The 16,289-nt window shown below is 47.7% G+C and overlaps 1 protein-coding gene across 1 annotated transcript; it reads right to left on the reverse strand.

Moving 5' to 3' along the window:
- Positions 1–2,005: 2,005 nt before the first annotated feature.
- LOC137312785 (complement C1q tumor necrosis factor-related protein 5-like) lies at positions 2,006–15,453 on the reverse strand. Its single transcript, XM_067979219.1, has 4 exons — positions 15,395–15,453; positions 15,226–15,297; positions 6,780–6,867; positions 2,006–2,712 (listed from the first exon to the last, which is right to left on the reverse strand). Exons 1-4 carry the CDS (start codon positions 15,410–15,412, stop codon positions 2,309–2,311), a joined length of 582 nt encoding a protein of 193 aa, XP_067835320.1. The 5' UTR covers positions 15,413–15,453; the 3' UTR covers positions 2,006–2,308.
- Positions 15,454–16,289: the final 836 nt, after the last annotated feature.

The following is a 16,289-nucleotide window of genomic DNA, read 5'->3' on the forward strand; positions in this document are numbered from 1 at the left end:
GTCATTGTCAGGTTGTCAGGCTGTAACTAGTGGGGTACCTCAAGGATCAGTGCTCGGGCCTTAGCTATTTACAATCTATATTAATGACTTAGATGAAGGGACCGAGTGTAATGGATCCAAGTTTGCTGACGATACAAAGCTAGGTGGGAAAGTAAGCTGTGAGGAGGTCACAAACTCTGCAAAGGGATATAGACAGGTTAAGTGAGTGGGCAAGAAGGTGGCAGATGGAGTATAATGTGGGGAAATGTGAGGTTATTCACTTTGGTAGGAAGAATAGAAAAACAGAATATTTTTTAAATGGTGAGAAACTATTAAATGTTGGTGTTCAGAGAGATTTGGGTGTCCTCGTACACAAAACACAGAAAGTTAACATGCAGGTACAGCAAGCAATTAGGAAGGTAAATGGTATGTTGGCCTTTATTGCAAGGGGATTGGAGTACAAGAGTAAGGAGGTCTTGCTGCAATTGTACAGGGTTTTGGTGAGACCTCACCTGGAGTACTGTGTACAGTTTTGATTTCATTATCTAAGGAAGGATATACTTGCTTTCGAGGCGGTGCAATGAAGGTTCACTAGATTGATTCCTGGGATGAGAGGGTTGTCCTATGAGGAAAGATTGAGTAGAATGGGCCGATACTCTCTGGAGTTTAGAAGAATGAGAGGTGATCTCATAGAAACATATAAGATTCTGAGGGGGCTTGACAGGGTAGATGCTGAGAGGCTGTTTCCCCCTGGCTGGAGAGTCTAGAACCAGGGGGGATAGTCTCAGGATAAGGGGTCGGACATTCAAGACTGAGATGAGGAGGAATTTCTTCACTCAGAGGGTTGTGAATCTTTGGAATTCTCTGCCCCAGAGGGCTGTGGATGCTCAGACATTGAGTATATTCAAGGCTGAGATCGATAGATTTTTGGACTCAGGGAATCAAGGGATATGGGGATCGAGCGGGAAAGTGGAGTTGAGGTCGAAGATCAGCCAGGATCTGATTGAATGGTGGAGCAGGCTCGAGGGGCCGAATGGCCTACTCCTGCTCCTATTTCTTATGTTCTTATGTTGTAAAGTTATGTTGTAATATTGCGTCCTGCTTCAGACTCTGGAATTTGTTCTTTAAACCTTCAGCTGTAAAAACACAAAGAGGCCTGAGATGTGTTGTTTTTGAGGTTTCTCTGGCCTGGAGCCAGGCTTGCTCAGGATAACACGTCCAAGCTATGGGTGTGTCATCCTGGCGTTCATCCCACAAAGTTGTCAGTTTTAAGGGCTAAATCCTTTGACCATCTGTCAGATGAACCGCTGGATGATAAGAGACTGAGGTCCATCTTGTTCTCCGTCTGGGCCTACACGTGACTCCAGTCCCACATCCGACGTTGTTGAATCTTAAGTGCCCCTCTGAAGTGGCCGAGCGAGTCACTCAGTCATATCAAACACTCCCAGGGCAGGTACAGGGTTAGATACAGAGTAAAGCTCCCTCTACACTGTCCCATCAAACACTCCCAGGGCAGGTACAGGGTTAGATACAGAGTAAAGCTCCCTCTACACTGTCCCATCAAACACTCCCAGGGCAGGTACAGGGTTAGATACAGAGTAAAGCTCCCTCTACACTGTCCCATCAAACACTCCCAGGGCAGGTACAGGGTTAGATACAGAGTAAAGCTCCCTCTACACTGTCCCATCAAACACTCCCAGGGCAGGTACAGGGTTAGATACAGAGTAAAGCTCCCTCTACACTGTCCCATCAAACACTCCCAGGGCAGGTACAGGGTTAGATACAGAGTAAAGCTCCCTCTACACCGTCCCATCAAACACTCCCAGGGCAGGTACAGGGTTAGATACAGAGTAAAGCTCCCTCTACACTGTCCCCATCAAACACTCCCAGGGCAGGTACAGGGTTAGATACAGAGTAAAGCTCCCTCTACGCTGTCCCATCAAACACTCCCAGAAAGCTGGGAATGGGCAAGAGGCCTTTGCCTGGGATTCACGAGGGTAATGAGATACACAGATGATGCTGAATAGATTCCTTTATTATTGATCCAGAGTTTGGGAGCTGGCCCAGCATAGTGTAAATTCAGGATTCCACATTCCAGCTGTTAACCCTTTCCCAACTGTGACTATTCCACTTCAAAGGGCCAAGCCGGGCCACCCAGGGAGTGACAGAGCATTGGCCAGCTTGTAGGCGGCCAATTCAGCCGAGGCGAGGGAAACGGTCACCTCGGAGGAGAAGGTGGAGCTGAATGTTGACCCTGGACCATAAAGCAAAGGTGGTTGTTGGGGAGGGCCAGGGGGAGGTGGTGGAGCGGAGGGAGGTCTCGCAGCTGCTAGTCGGAGATCCGGAATGCCTGAAACTTTAAGGAGGACCTGTCACTCAGCAGGGCCCCTGCCTCCAGCTCCACCCACAGCCGGTCGGCCTTCTGGAGGCGAATGAGCTCGCTGCGCGCGGAGAGCTGGGTGCTGTCCCCGGCAGGGCCGCTGTAGATCGTGTCGAGCCTGGCCCCGTTTCTCACCAGGGAGACGGAGGTCTCCAAACCTCTTTGCGGGAGAGAGGTGTAGGCGAGGTAGTACACACCGGGGATGGGGCAGGTGAAGACTCCTGTGGTGCTGTTGTAGCCTCCCTCCTCGTTGAGGAGCACTTGGTCGTAGACGATGGGACCCACTGCCACGATGGCCTGGTCGCTGTCGGAGAGAGCGACAGAGAAGAGCACTGCGTGATGGTCGTGTACAACTGTGTGAGAGAGAGAGAAACTTAGAAACATAGAAAATAGGAGCAGGAGTAGGCCATTCGGCCCTTCGAGCCTGCTCCGCCATTCAATAAGATCATGGCTGATCCTTTATCTCAATCCCATATTCCCGCTCTCTCCCCATGCCCCTCGATGCCTTTTGTGTCTAGAAATCTATCCAGCTCCTTCTTAAATATATTCAGTGACTCGGCCTCCCACTGCCTTCTGTGGTAGAGAATTCCACAGGTTCACCACCCTCTGAGTGAAGAAATTTCTCCTCATCTCAGTCCTAAATGTCCTACCCCGTATCCTGAGACTGTGAGCCCTCGTTCTGGACTCCCCAGCCAGGGGAAACATCCTCCCTGCATCCAGTCTGTCGAGCCCTGTCAGAATTTTATATGTTTCGATGAGATCCCCTCTCATTCTTCTAAACTCGAGTGAATACAGGCCGAGTCGACCCAATGTCTCCTCATACGACAGTCCTGCCATCCCAGGAATCAGTCTGGTGAACCTTTGCTGCACTCCCTCTGTGGCAAGTATATCCTTTCTTAGGTAAGGAGACTAAAACTGCACACAATACTCCAGGTGTGGTCTCACCAAGGACCTGTATAACTGCAGTAAGACAATCCTTGCTCATGTACTCAAATCCTCTTGCAATGAAGGCCAACATACCATTTGCCTTCCTAACTGCTTGTGCACCTACATGTTTGCTTTCAGTGACTGGTGTACAAGGACACCCAGGTCTCTTTGTACATCAACATTTCCCAATCTATCACCATTTAAATAATACTCTGCCTTTCTGTTTTTCCTTCCAAAGTTAATAACTTCACATTTATCCACATTATACTGCATCTGCCATGTATCTGCCCACTCACTAAACTTGTCTAAATCACCTTGAAGCCTCTTTGCATCCTCCTCACATCTCACAATTGTGTCGTCAGCAAACTTGGAAATATTACATTTGGTTCCCTCATCCAAATCATTGATATATATTGTGAATAGCTGGGGCCCAAGCACTGATCCCTGTGGTACCCCACTAGTCACCGCCTGCCACCCCGAAAAAGACCCATTTATTCCTACTCTCTGTCTCCTGTCTGTTAACCAATTCTCAATCCCTGTCAGTATATTCCCTCCAATCCCATGTGCTTTAATTTTGCACACTAACCTCTTGTGTGGGACTTTATCAAAGGCCTTCTGAAAATCCAAATAAACCACATCCACTGGTTTTCCCTTATCTATTCTACCAGTTACACCCTCAAAAAACTCCAGTAGGTTTGTCAAACATGATTTCCCTTTCATAAATCCACATTGACTTTGTCTAATCCCGTTGATATTTTCTCAGTGTCCTGTTATCACATCCTTTATAATAGACTCTAGCATTTTCCCTACTACTGATGTTAGGCTAACCGGTCTGTAGTTCCCTGTTTTCTCTCTCCCTCCTTGTTTAAATAGTGGGGTTATACATTTGCCACCCTCCAATCTGCAGGAACTGTTCCATAATCTATAGAATTTTGGAAGATGACAACTAATGAATCCACTATTTCCATGGCTACTTCTTTTAGTACTCTGGGATGCAGATTATCAGGCCCTGGAGATTTATCAGCTTTCAGTCCCATTAATTTCTCCAGCACTATTTTTTTTTACTAATTCCTCCTTCTCTCTAGACCCTTGGTTCCCTTGCATTTCTGGGAAGTTATTTGTGTCCTCTTCCGGGAAGTCAGAACCAAAGTATTTGTTTAATTGCTCTGCTATTTCCCTGTTCCTCATTATAAATTCTCCCGTTTCTGACAGTAAGGGACCTACATTTGCCTTCATTAATCTTTTTCTTTTTACATACTTGTAGAAGCTTTTACAGTCTGCTTTTATGTTCCTTACAAGTTTACTCTCATACTCTATTTTTCCCCTCTTAATCAATCTCTTGGTTCTTTTTTACTGAATTCTAAACTGCTCCCAATCCTCAGGCTTGCTACTTTTCTGGCAACTTTGTATGTCTCCTCTTTGGATCTAATAATATCCTTAATTTCTTTTGTTAGCCAGGCTGCTTTTCCTTTTGTGTTTTTGCGCCAGAAAGGAATGTATAATTGTTGCAATTCATGCATTTGTTCCTTAAATGTTAGTCATTGCCTATCCACCGTCATGCCTTTTAATGAAGCTTCCCAATCTATCATAGCCAACTCACTCCTCATACCTTCGTAGTTTCCTTTGTTTAGATTTAGGACCCTAGTTTCGGATTGGACTACTTCACTTTCCATCTTAATGAAGAATTCTATCATGTTATGGTCACTCTTCCCTAAGGGACCCCGCACAACAAGATTATTAATTAATTAACCCCTTCTCATTGCACAATACCCAATCTAGGATAGCCTGTTCCCTGGTTGGCTCCTCAACATACTGGTCTAAAAAACCATCTCGTACACACTCCAGGAATTCATCCTCCACAGTATTATTGCTAATTTGGTTTGGCCAGTCTATATGTAGATTAAAGTCGCCCTTGATTACTGTAGTACCCTTGTTACATGCATCTCTAATTTCCTGTTTGATCCCATCCCCTACATTACCACTATTGTTTGGAGGCCTATAGACAACTCCCACCAGTGTTTTCTGCCCCTTGGTGCTTCTTAACTCCACCCAGACTGATTCTACATCTTGATTTTCTGAGCCGATATCCTTTCTCACTATCGCTCTGAGTTCATCCTTTACTAAAAACGCCACCCCACCTCCTTTCCCTTTTTGCCTGCCCTTCCTAAATATCGAATACCCCTTGGATATTCAGCTCCCAGCCTTGGTCACCCTGCGGCCATGTCTCCAGAATCACAATTATATCGTATCTGTTTACATCTATTTGCGCTGTTAATTCGTCTACCTTATTACGAATGCTTCGTGCATTCAGATAGTGCCTTTAGATTTGTCTTGTTAACATTTTTAGACATCTGAACATGTTTTTGTACTATGGCCCTGTTTGTCTTATTGCCAATTTTTCTTACCCAGACCCTATTTGCTAGTGCACTCTTTTGTTTGTACGCTCTGTCCCTTCCTGACACAATCTGATTATTCTTATCCCAATCACTTCCCTGCACTGCTTCCTTGTCTTTTCTGTTTAGCATTCTAGATTTCTCTCCACCGAGAGATAGAGAGATAGAGAGAGAGAAAGAGTAATGGGGAGAAAAACGTAGTCCTGGAGGTTTGGTCACATGACCTCCCCGCCTCCAACCACCACCCCCCCGCACTCTCCCGCCATTGGTCACCCAACATGTCCCTCCTCGTGACGCCCCGCCTTCCCACGGCCAATCGGAGAGCAAACAGACTCTTCCTTACGTGATTGGATGATTCTCGACTGTCAGTCAGACATCTCCACTATTTTTATAATTAATAAACGAAAATGTTGGAAGAAATATTTTTCTAATGCCGGCTTTTTTCCTCCCAGCAAGCGTCCTGGAGATTAACCTCCAATTCCAGGAGACTCCAGGCCAAACCTGGAGGGTTGGAGACCCCTCTCCTAGTCGCACATGTGGAGAATGGTTTCAATTGGAATAAAGTGTTAGCCCGTGCCTCATTGGGTCTCAACTCTCGTCTCTGAGTCAGACGGTCGCGGGTTCGAGCCCCCACTCCAGAGACTCGAGCCCCGTAATCCAGGCCCCGACACTCCCCCCCCGGTGCCAGTACTGAGGGAGCGCCGCACTGTCGGAGGGGCCGTCTTTCGGACGAGATGTGAAACCGAGGCCCCCGTCTGCCCTCTCAGGTGGGACGTAAAAGATCCCACGGCCGCTATTGGAGGAAGAGCAGAGGGAGGAGTTCTCCCCGGAGCCAATATTTATCCCTCAATCAACATCGATAAAAAAAATAGACGATCTGGTCATTTTTACAGTGCTGTTTGAGGGATCTTGCTGTGCGCAAATTGTCTGCCGTGTTTCCCTACATTACATCAGAGGTTACACTTCATTGGTTGTGAAGAGCTTTGGGACGTCCTGAGGTGGTGAAAGGGGCTAGAGAATTACAAGATCTTTCCAGCTCCTGCACACTCACTCACTCAGACACAGACACCCAGACGCCAACGCACCCTTGTCTGCCTTACCCTCTTCCCCATGATGCTCCAAAGCTTCAACCTTCTCCTCCAGCTGCTGCAAGGCATCCCATAACCTCTGTGCCATCAGGCCCTCTACCTGCCAAGCCGGAACAAAAATACTCGGTTCAACACAACAACTGCACAGGTCAAAGCTAGAGACGTCAAGTCAAGAAAGCAGAAACACATGGAGCATCTAATGTAGGGCAGGGACAGCACGGGTTAGATACAGAGTAAAACTCCCTCTACACTGTCCCATCAAACACTCCCAGGGCAGGTACAGGGTTAGATACAGAGTAAAGCTCCCTCTACACTGTCCCATCAAACACTCCCAGGGCAGGTACAGGGTTAGATACAGAGTAAAACTCCCTCTACACTGTCCCATCAAACACTCCCAGGGCAGGTACAGGGTTAGATACAGAGTAAAGCTCCCTCTACACTGTCCCATCAAACACTCCCAGGGGCAGGTACAGGGTTAGATACAGAGTAAAGCTCCCTCTACACTGTCCCATCAAACACTCCCAGGGCAGGTACAGGGTTAGATACAGAGTAAAGCTCCCTCTGTACTGTCCCATCAAACACTCCCAGGGCAGGTACAGGGTTAGATACAGAGTAAAGCTCCCTCTACACTGTCCCATCAAACCCTCCCAGGGCAGGTACAGGGTTAGATAGAGAGTAAAGCTCCCTCTACACTGTCCCATCAAACACTCCCAGGGCAGGTACAGGGTTAGATACAGAGTAAAGCTCCCTCTACACTGTCCCATCAAACACTCCCAGGGCAGGTACAGGGTTAGATACAGAGTAAAGCTCCCTCTACACTGTCCCATCAAACACTCCCAGGGCAGGTACAGGGTTAGATACAGAGTAAAGCTCCCTCTGCACTGTCCCATCAAACACTCCCAGGGCAGGTACAGGGTTAGATACAGAGTAAAGCTCCCTCTACACTGTCCCATCAAACACTCCCAGGGCAGGTACAGGGTTAGATACAGAGTAAAGTGCCACGTGCTAGTCAGAGTAGAAATAGGAGGATATTTCAAATGAATACGTGGCTAGAGGAATGGTGCAAGGGGGAGGGATTCAAATTCCTGGGACACTGGAAACGGTTCTGGGGGAGGTGGGACCAATACAAACCGGACGGTCTGCACCTGGGCAGGGCCGGGACCACTGTCCTAGGAGGAGTGTTTGCTAGTGCTGTTGGGGAGGGTTTAAACTAAAGTGGCAGGGGGTTGGGAACCTGAGCAGGGAGACAGAGGAAAGCGTAACAGGAAGGGACAGAAGGTATGGAGTAAAAGGTAAAGTGTTAAAAAAGGAAAAAGCAGGAACTAAGCGTCACAAAACAGATTTGAAAGTTCTTTATCTGAATGCAAGTAGCATTCGTAACAAAATGGACAAGTTAACGGCACAAATAACTACGTATAGGTATGATCTTGTGGCCATTACAGAAACATGGCTGCAGGGTGACAACGACTGGGAATTAAATATGCCAGGGTATTTAACAATCAGGAAGGACAGGCAGGAAGGAAGGGGAGGTGGGGTGGCTATGTTAATAAAGGAAGGAATCACTGTAATACAGATAAATGATATTGGGACAAAGCATCAAGATAATGAAACAGTTTGGGTAGAGATAAGGAATAATAAGGGGAAAAAAACACTAGTGGGCGTAGCATATAGTTGCAACTCTGCTGGAAGAAGTATTAATCAGGAAATAGTCTGGGCATGTAATAAGGGAACAGCTATAATTATGGGGGATTTTAACTATCATATTAACTGGACAAATCACATTGGACAGAGCAGCCTTGAGGACGAGTTCATTGAGTGCATCAGGGATGGATTTCTTGAGCAGTATGTAACTGATCCTACAAGGGGGCAGGCAACCTTGGACCTGGTCCTGTGTAATGAGTCAGGATTAATTAATAATGTCCTAGTTAAGGATCCCCTTGGAACGAGCGACCACAACATGGTTGAATTCCATATCCAATTAGAGGGTGAGAAGGTTGATTCTCAAACAAGCGTACTGAGCTTGAATAAAGGAGACTATGATGGTATGAGAGCGGAATTGATTAAAGTGGACTGGGAAAATAGATTAAAGGGTAAGACGGTACATGAGCAGTGGTGTTCATTCAAGGAGTTATTTTACAACTTTCAAAAAATATATATTCCACTGAGGAAAAAAGGGTGTAAAAGAAATGACAGCCATCCGTGGCTAAGTAAAGAAATTAAGGATAGTATCCAACTAAAAACAAGGACATATAAGGTAGCCAAACTTAGTGGGAGGATAGAAGATTGGGAAGTCTTCAAAAGACAGCAAAAAGTAACTAAAGGATTGATTAAGAAAGGGAAGATAGATTATGAAAAGAAATTAGCAAAAAATATAAAAACAGATAGCAAGAGTTTCTATAGTTATATAAAAAGAAAAAGGGTGGCTTAGGCAAACGTAGGTCCCTTAGAGGATGAGAGCGGGAAATTAATGGTGGGAAACATGGAGATGGCAAAAATGCTGAACAAATATTTTGTTTCAGTCTTTACGGTAGAGGACACTAAGAATATCCCAATACTGGACAAACAGGGGGCTCTACGGGGGGAGGAGCTAAATACGATTAAAATCACTCAGGAGATGGTACTCAGTAAATTAATGGGACTCAAGGCAGATAAATCCCCTGGACCTGATGGCTTACATCCTAGGGTCTTGAGGGAAGTGGCAGTAGGGATTGTGGATGCTTTGGTGATAGTTTTCCAAAATTCCCTGGACTCAGGAGAGGTCCCGGCAGATTGGAAAACTGCTAATGTAACACCGTTATTTAAAAGGGGTAGTAGGCAGAAGGCTGGAAATTATAGGCCAGTTAGCCTAACATCTGTGGTGGGTAAAATTTTGGAGTCTATTATTAAGGAGACAGTAGCGGAACATTTAGATAAGCATAATTTAATAGGACAAAGTCAGCATGGCTTTATGAAGGGGAAGTCATGTCTGACAAATTTGCTTGAGTTCTTTGAGGATATAACGTACAGGGTGGATAAAGGGGAACCAGTGGACGTAGTGTATTTAGACTTCCAGAAGGCATTCGACAAGGTGCCACATAAAAGATTATTACTTAAGATAAAAAATCACGGGATTGGGGGCAATATTCTGGCATGGGTGGAGGATTGGTTATCAAACAGGAGGCAGAGAGTTGGGATAAATGGTACATTCTCGGACTGGCAATCAGTAACCAGTGGTGTTCCACAGGTGTCGGTGCTGGGTCCCCAACTCTTTACAATCTATATTAACGATTTGGAGGAGGGGACCGAGTGCAACATATCAAAATTTGCAGATGATACAAAGATGGGAGGGAAAGTAGAGAGTGAGGAGGACATAAAAAACCTGCAAGGGGATATAGACAGGCTGGGTGAGTGGGCGGAGATTTGGCAGATGCAATATAATATTGGAAAATGTGAGGTTATGCACTTTGGCAGGAAAAATCAGAGAGCAAGTTATTTTCTTAATGGCGAGAGACTGGAAAGTACTGCAGTACAAAGGGATCTGGGGGTCCTGGTGCAAGAAAATCAAAAAGTTGGTTTGCAGGTGCAGCAGGTGATCAAGAAAGCCAACGGAATGTTGGCTTTTATTGCTAGGGGGATAGAATATAAAAACAAGGAGGTATTGCTGCAGTTATATAAGGTATTGGTGAGACCGCACCTGGAATACTGCATACAGTTTTGGTCTCCATACTTAAGAAAAGACATACTTGCACTCGAGGCAGTACAAAGAAGGTTCACTCGGTTAATCCCGGGGATGAGGGGGTGGACATATGAGGAGAGGTTGAGTAGATTGGGACTCTACTCATTGGAGTTCAGAAGAATGAGAGGCGATCTTATTGAAATATATAAGATTGTGAAGGGGCTTGATCAGGTGGATGCAGTAAGGATGTTCCCAAAGATGGGTGAAACTAGAACTAGGGGGCATAATCCTGGAATAAGGGGCTGCTCTTTCAAAACTGAGATGAGGAGAAACTTCTTCACTCAGAGGGTAGAAGGTCTGTGGAATTTGCTGCCCCATGAAGCTGTGGAAGCTACATCATTAGATAAATTTAAAACAGAAATAGACAGTTTTCTGTCTAAGTAAAGGGAATTAGGGGTTACGGGGAGCGGGCAGGAAATTGGACATGAAGCTGAGTTCAGATCGGTCAATGCCCTGTGGGTGGCGGAGAGGGCCCAGGGGCTATGTGGGCGGGACCTGCTCCTACTTCTTGTGTTCTTTAGATTTGTGGTTGGGATCACATCAGCCATGATCTAATTGAATGGCGGAGCAGGCTCGAGGGGCCGATTGGCCTACTCCTGCTCCTATTTCTTATGTTCTTATGTTCTAAAGCTCCCTCTACACTGTCCCATCAAACACTCCCAGGGCAGGTACAGGGTTAGATACAGAGTAAAGCTCCCTCTACACTGTCCCATCAAACACTCCCAGGGCAGGTACAGGGTTAGATACAGAGTAAAGCTCCCTCTACACTGTCCCATCAAACACTCCCAGGGCAGGTACAGAGTTAGATACAGAGTAAAGCTCCCTCTACACTGTCCCATCAAACACTCCCAGGGCAGGTACAGGGTTAGATACAGAGTAAAGCTCCCTCTAAACTGTCCCATCAAACACTCCCAGGGCAGGTACAGGGTTAGATACAGAGTAAAGCTCCCTCTACACTGTCCCATCAAACACTCCCAGGGCAGGTACAGGGTTAGATACAGAGTAAAGCTCCCTCGACACTGTCCCATCAAACACTCCCAGGGCAGGTACAGGGTTAGATACAGAGTAAAGCTCCCTCTACACTGTCTCATCAAACACTCCCAGGGCAGGTACAGGGTTAGATACAGAGTAAAGCTCCCACTACAGTGTCCCATCAAACACTCCCAGGGCAGGTACAGGGTTAGATACAGAGTAAAGCTCCCTCTACACTGTCCCATCAAACACTCACAGGGCAGGTACAGGGTTAGAGACAGAGTAAAGCTCCCTCTACACTGTCCCATCAAACACTCACAGGGCAGATACAGGGTTAGAGACAGAGTAAAGCTCCCTCTACACTGTCCCATCAAACACTCCCAGGGCAGGTACAGGGTTAGATATAGAGTAAAGCTCCCTCTACACTGTCCCATCAAACACTCCCAGGGCAGGTACAGGGTTAGATACAGAGTAAAGCTCCCTCTGCACTGTCCCATCAAACACTCCCAGGGCAGGTACAGGGTTAGATACAGAGTAAAGCTCCCTCTACACTGTCCCATCAAACACACCCAGGGCAGGTACAGGGTTAGATACAGAGTAAAGCTCCCTCTACACTGTCCCATCAAACACTCCCGGGGCAGGTGCAGGGTTAGAGACAGAGTAAAGCTCCCTCTACACTGTCCCATCAAACATTCCCAGGGCAGGTACAGGGTTAGATACAGAGTAAAGCTCCCTCCACACTGTCCCATCAAACACTCCCAGGGCAGGTACAGGGTTAGATACAGAGTAAAGCTCCCTCTACACTGTCCCATCAAACACTCCCGGGGCAGGTACAGGGTTAGAGACAGAGTAAAGCTCCCTCGACACTGTCTCATCAAACACTCCCAGGGCAGGTACAGGGTTAGATACAGAGTAAAGCTCCCTCTACACTGTCCCATCAAACACTCCCAGGGCAGGTACAGGGTTAGATACAGAGTAAAGCTCCCTCTACACTGTCCCATCAAACATTCCCAGGGCAGGTACAGGGTTAGAGACAGAGTAAAGCTCCCTCTACACTGTCCCATCAAACACTCCCAGGGCAGGTACAGGGTTAGATACAGAGTAAAGCTCCCTCTACACTGTCCCATCAAACACTCCCAGGGCAGGTACAGGGTTAGATACAGAGTAAAGCTCCCTCTACACTGTCCCCATCAAACACTCCCAGGGCAGGTACAGGGTTAGATACAGAGTAAAGCTCCCTCTACACTGTCCCATCAAACACTCCCAGGGCAGGTACAGGGTGAGATACAGAGTAAAGCTCCCTCTACACTGTCCCATCAAACACTCCCAGAGCAGGTACAGGGTTAGATACAGAGTAAAGCTCCCTCTACACTGTCCCCATCAAACACTCCCAGGGCAGGTACAGGGTTAGATACAGAGTAAAGCTCCCTCTACACTGTCCCATCAAACGCTCCCAGGGCAGGTACAGGGTTAGATACAGAGTAAAGCTCCCTCTACACTGTCCCATCAAACACTCCCAGGGCAGGTACAGGGTTAGATACAGAGTAAAGCTCCCTCTACACTGTCCCATCAAACATTCCCAGGGCAGGTACAGGGTTAGATACAGAGTAAAGCTCCCTCTACACTGTCCCATCAAACACTCCCAGGGCAGGTACAGGGTTAGATACAGAGTAAAGCTCCCTCTACACTGTCCCCATCAAACACTCCCAGGGCAGGTACAGGGTTAGATACAGAGTAAAGCTCCCTCTACACTGTCCCATCAAACACTCCCAGGGCAGGTACAGGGTTAGATACAGAGTAAAGCTCCCTCTACACTGTCCCATCAAACACTCCCAGAGCAGGTACAGGGTTAGATACAGAGTAAAGCTCCCTCTGCACTGTCCCATCAAACACTCCCAGGGCAGGTACAGGGTTAGATACAGAGTAAAGCTCCCTCTACACTGTCCCATCAAACACTCCCAGGGCAGGTGCAGGGTTAGATACTGAGTAAAGCTCCCTCTGCACTGTCCCATCAAACACTCCCAGGGCAGGTACAGGGTTAGATACAGAGTAAAGCTCCCTCTACACTGTCCCATCAAACACTCCCAGGGCAGGTACAGGGTTAGATACAGAGTAAAGCTCCCTCTACACTGTCCCATCATACACTCCCAGGGCAGGTACAGGGTTAGATACAGAGTAAAGCTCCCTCTGCACTGTCCCATCAAACACTCCCAGGGCAGGTACAGGGTTAGATACAGAGTAAAGCTCCCTCTGCACTGTCCCATCAAACACTCCCAGGGCAGGTACAGGGTTAGATACAGAGTAAAGCTCCCTCTACACTGTCCCATCAAACACTCCCAGGGCAGGTACAGGGTTAGATACAGAGAAAAGTTCCCTCTACACTGTCCCATCAAACACTCCCAGGGCAGGTACAGGGTTAGATACAGAGTAAAGCTCCCTCTACACTGTCCCATCAAACACTCCCAGGGCAGGTACAGGATTAGATACAGAGTAAAGCTCCCTCTGCACTGTCCCATCAAACACTCCCAGGGCAGGTGCAGGGTTAGATACAGAGTAAAGCTCCCTCTACACTGTCCCATCAAACACTCCCAGGGCAGGTACAGGGTTAGATACAGAGTAAAGCTCCCTCTGCACTGTCCCATCAAACACTCCCAGGGCAGGTACAGGGTTAGATACAGAGTAAAGCTCCCTCTGCACTGTCCCATCAAACACTCCCAGGGCAGGTGCAGGGTTAGATACAGAGTAAAGCTCCCTCTGCACTGTCCCATCAAACACTCCCAGGGCAGGTACAGGGTTAGATACAGAGTAAAGCTCCCTCTACACTGTCCCATCAAACACTCCCAGGGCAGGTACAGGGTTAGATACAGAGTAAAGCTCCCTCTGCACTGTCCCATCAAACACTCCCAGGGCAGGTACAGGGTTAGATACAGAGTAAAGCTCCCTCTACACTGTCCCATCAAACACTCCCAGGGGCAGGTACAGGGTTAGATACAGAGTAAAGCTCCCTCTGCACTGTCCCATCAAACACTCCCAGGGCAGGTACAGGGTTAGATACAGAGTAAAGCTCCCTCTACACTGTCCCATCAAACACTCCCAGGGCAGGTACAGGGATAGATACAGAGTAAAGCTCCCTCTACACTGTCCCATCAAACACTCCCAGGGCAGGTACAGGGTTAGATACAGAGTAAAGCTCCCTCTACACTGTCCCATCAAACACTCCCAGGGCAGGTACAGGGATAGATACAGAGTAAAGCTCCCTCTACACTGTCCCATCAAACACTCCCAGGGCAGGTGCAGGGTTAGATACAGAGTAAAGCTCCCTCTACACTGTCCCATCAAACACTCCCAGGGCAGGTACAGGGTTAGATACAGAGTAAAGCTCCCTCTACACTGTCCCATCAAACACTCCCAGGGCAGGTACAGGGTTAGATACAGAGTAAAGCTCCCTCTACACTGTCCCCATCAAACACTCCCAGGGCAGGTACAGGGTTAGATACAGAGTAAAGCTCCCTCTGCACTGTCCCATCAAACACTCCCAGGGCAGGTACAGGGTTAGATACAGAGTAAAGCTCCCTCTACACTGTCCCATCAAACACTCCCAGGGCAGGTACAGGGTTAGATACAGAGTAAAGCTCCCTCTGCACTGTCCCCATCAAACACTCCCAGGGCAGGTACAGGGTTAGATACAGAGTAAAGCTCCCTCTACAGGTGAAACCTGTATGTGCCAATCTTACATTTCTCAGCCATCCTGAATAGTTGTGGGGATTTTACCTTGGCACGATGTTTTACCGCGGCTGTGACCTCAGCAAGGCATTGGATGGTGATGAAGACCAGCAGAAATTTCTGAAGGGGACAAGACAAAAATTCAGGCACCCTTCAAACGATTTCAGAGTAAGTATTTCACAAACAATTGCACCTCAAACACTGACCATCCACTCACCTTTCCCCAGGAAATCATGTTAGCGTGCGAGAGCAGATCCTTCTCACTTCTGTGTCTCTGTCGGCTGCCTCTCCCCGCTCAGAGCCTGCTGCATCTTTTATACCAGTGAAAAGGGGCGGAGAGCCAGTCGTTTTGGATGACGCCCTTGTTTTGTGTTATCTGATTCCACTCAATCATTGTCAGACACCGTGACGCTAAGTCCCCCTGGGCTGGATTTGTAACCTGGTCCCAGGGAGTGGAAGGACACTGTCTGGCATACGGTGACACATGAGGAGAGAGAGCGGGGCAGTGGGATCAGTTTGGGATTGATACAGAGCTATGGGGAGAGAGTGGGGCAGTGGGATTAGTTTGGGGATTGATACAGGGCTATGGGGAGAGAGCGGGGCAGTGGGATTAGTTTGGGGATTGATACAGGGCTATGGGGAGAGAGCGGGGCAGTGGGATTAGTTTGGGGATTGATACAGGGCTATGGGGAGAGAGCGGGGCAGTGGGATTAGTTTGGGGATTGATGCAGGGCTATGGGGAGAGAGCGGGGCAGTGGGATTAGTTTGGGGATTGATACAGGGCTATGGGGAGAGAGGGGGGCAGTGGGATTAGTTTGGGGATTGATACAGGGCTATGGGGAGAGAGCAGGGCAGTGGGATTAGTTTGGGGATTGATACAGGGCTATGGGGAGAGAGTGGGGCAGTGGGATTAGTTTGGGGATTGATACAGGGCTATGGGGAGAGAGCGGGGCAGTGGGATTAGTTTGGGGATTGATACAGGGCTATGGGGAGAGAGTGGGGCAGTGGGATTAGTTTGGGGATTGATACAGGGCTATGAGGAGAGAGTGGGGCAGTGGGATTAGTTATTGTTGTAATGTAGGAAACGCGGCAGCCAATTTGTGCACAGCAAG

Source organism: Heptranchias perlo, unplaced genomic scaffold (assembly GCF_035084215.1).
Source record: "Heptranchias perlo isolate sHepPer1 unplaced genomic scaffold, sHepPer1.hap1 HAP1_SCAFFOLD_435, whole genome shotgun sequence".
NCBI classification, from domain to species: Eukaryota; Metazoa; Chordata; class Chondrichthyes; order Hexanchiformes; family Hexanchidae; genus Heptranchias; species Heptranchias perlo.

What these genes read in the sequence shown, in the direction of transcription:
- LOC137312785 (XM_067979219.1), bottom strand. An exon ending in CGGTAAAACATCGTGCCAAG is followed by an intron (nt 6,868 to 15,225) that starts GTAAAATCCCCA and finishes CCGGCTTGGCAG; the next exon opens with GTAGAGGGCCTGATGGCACA. An exon ending in GGAGCATCATGGGGAAGAGG is followed by an intron (nt 2,713 to 6,779) that starts GTAAGGCAGACA and finishes TCTCTCACACAG; the next exon opens with TTGTACACGACCATCACGCA.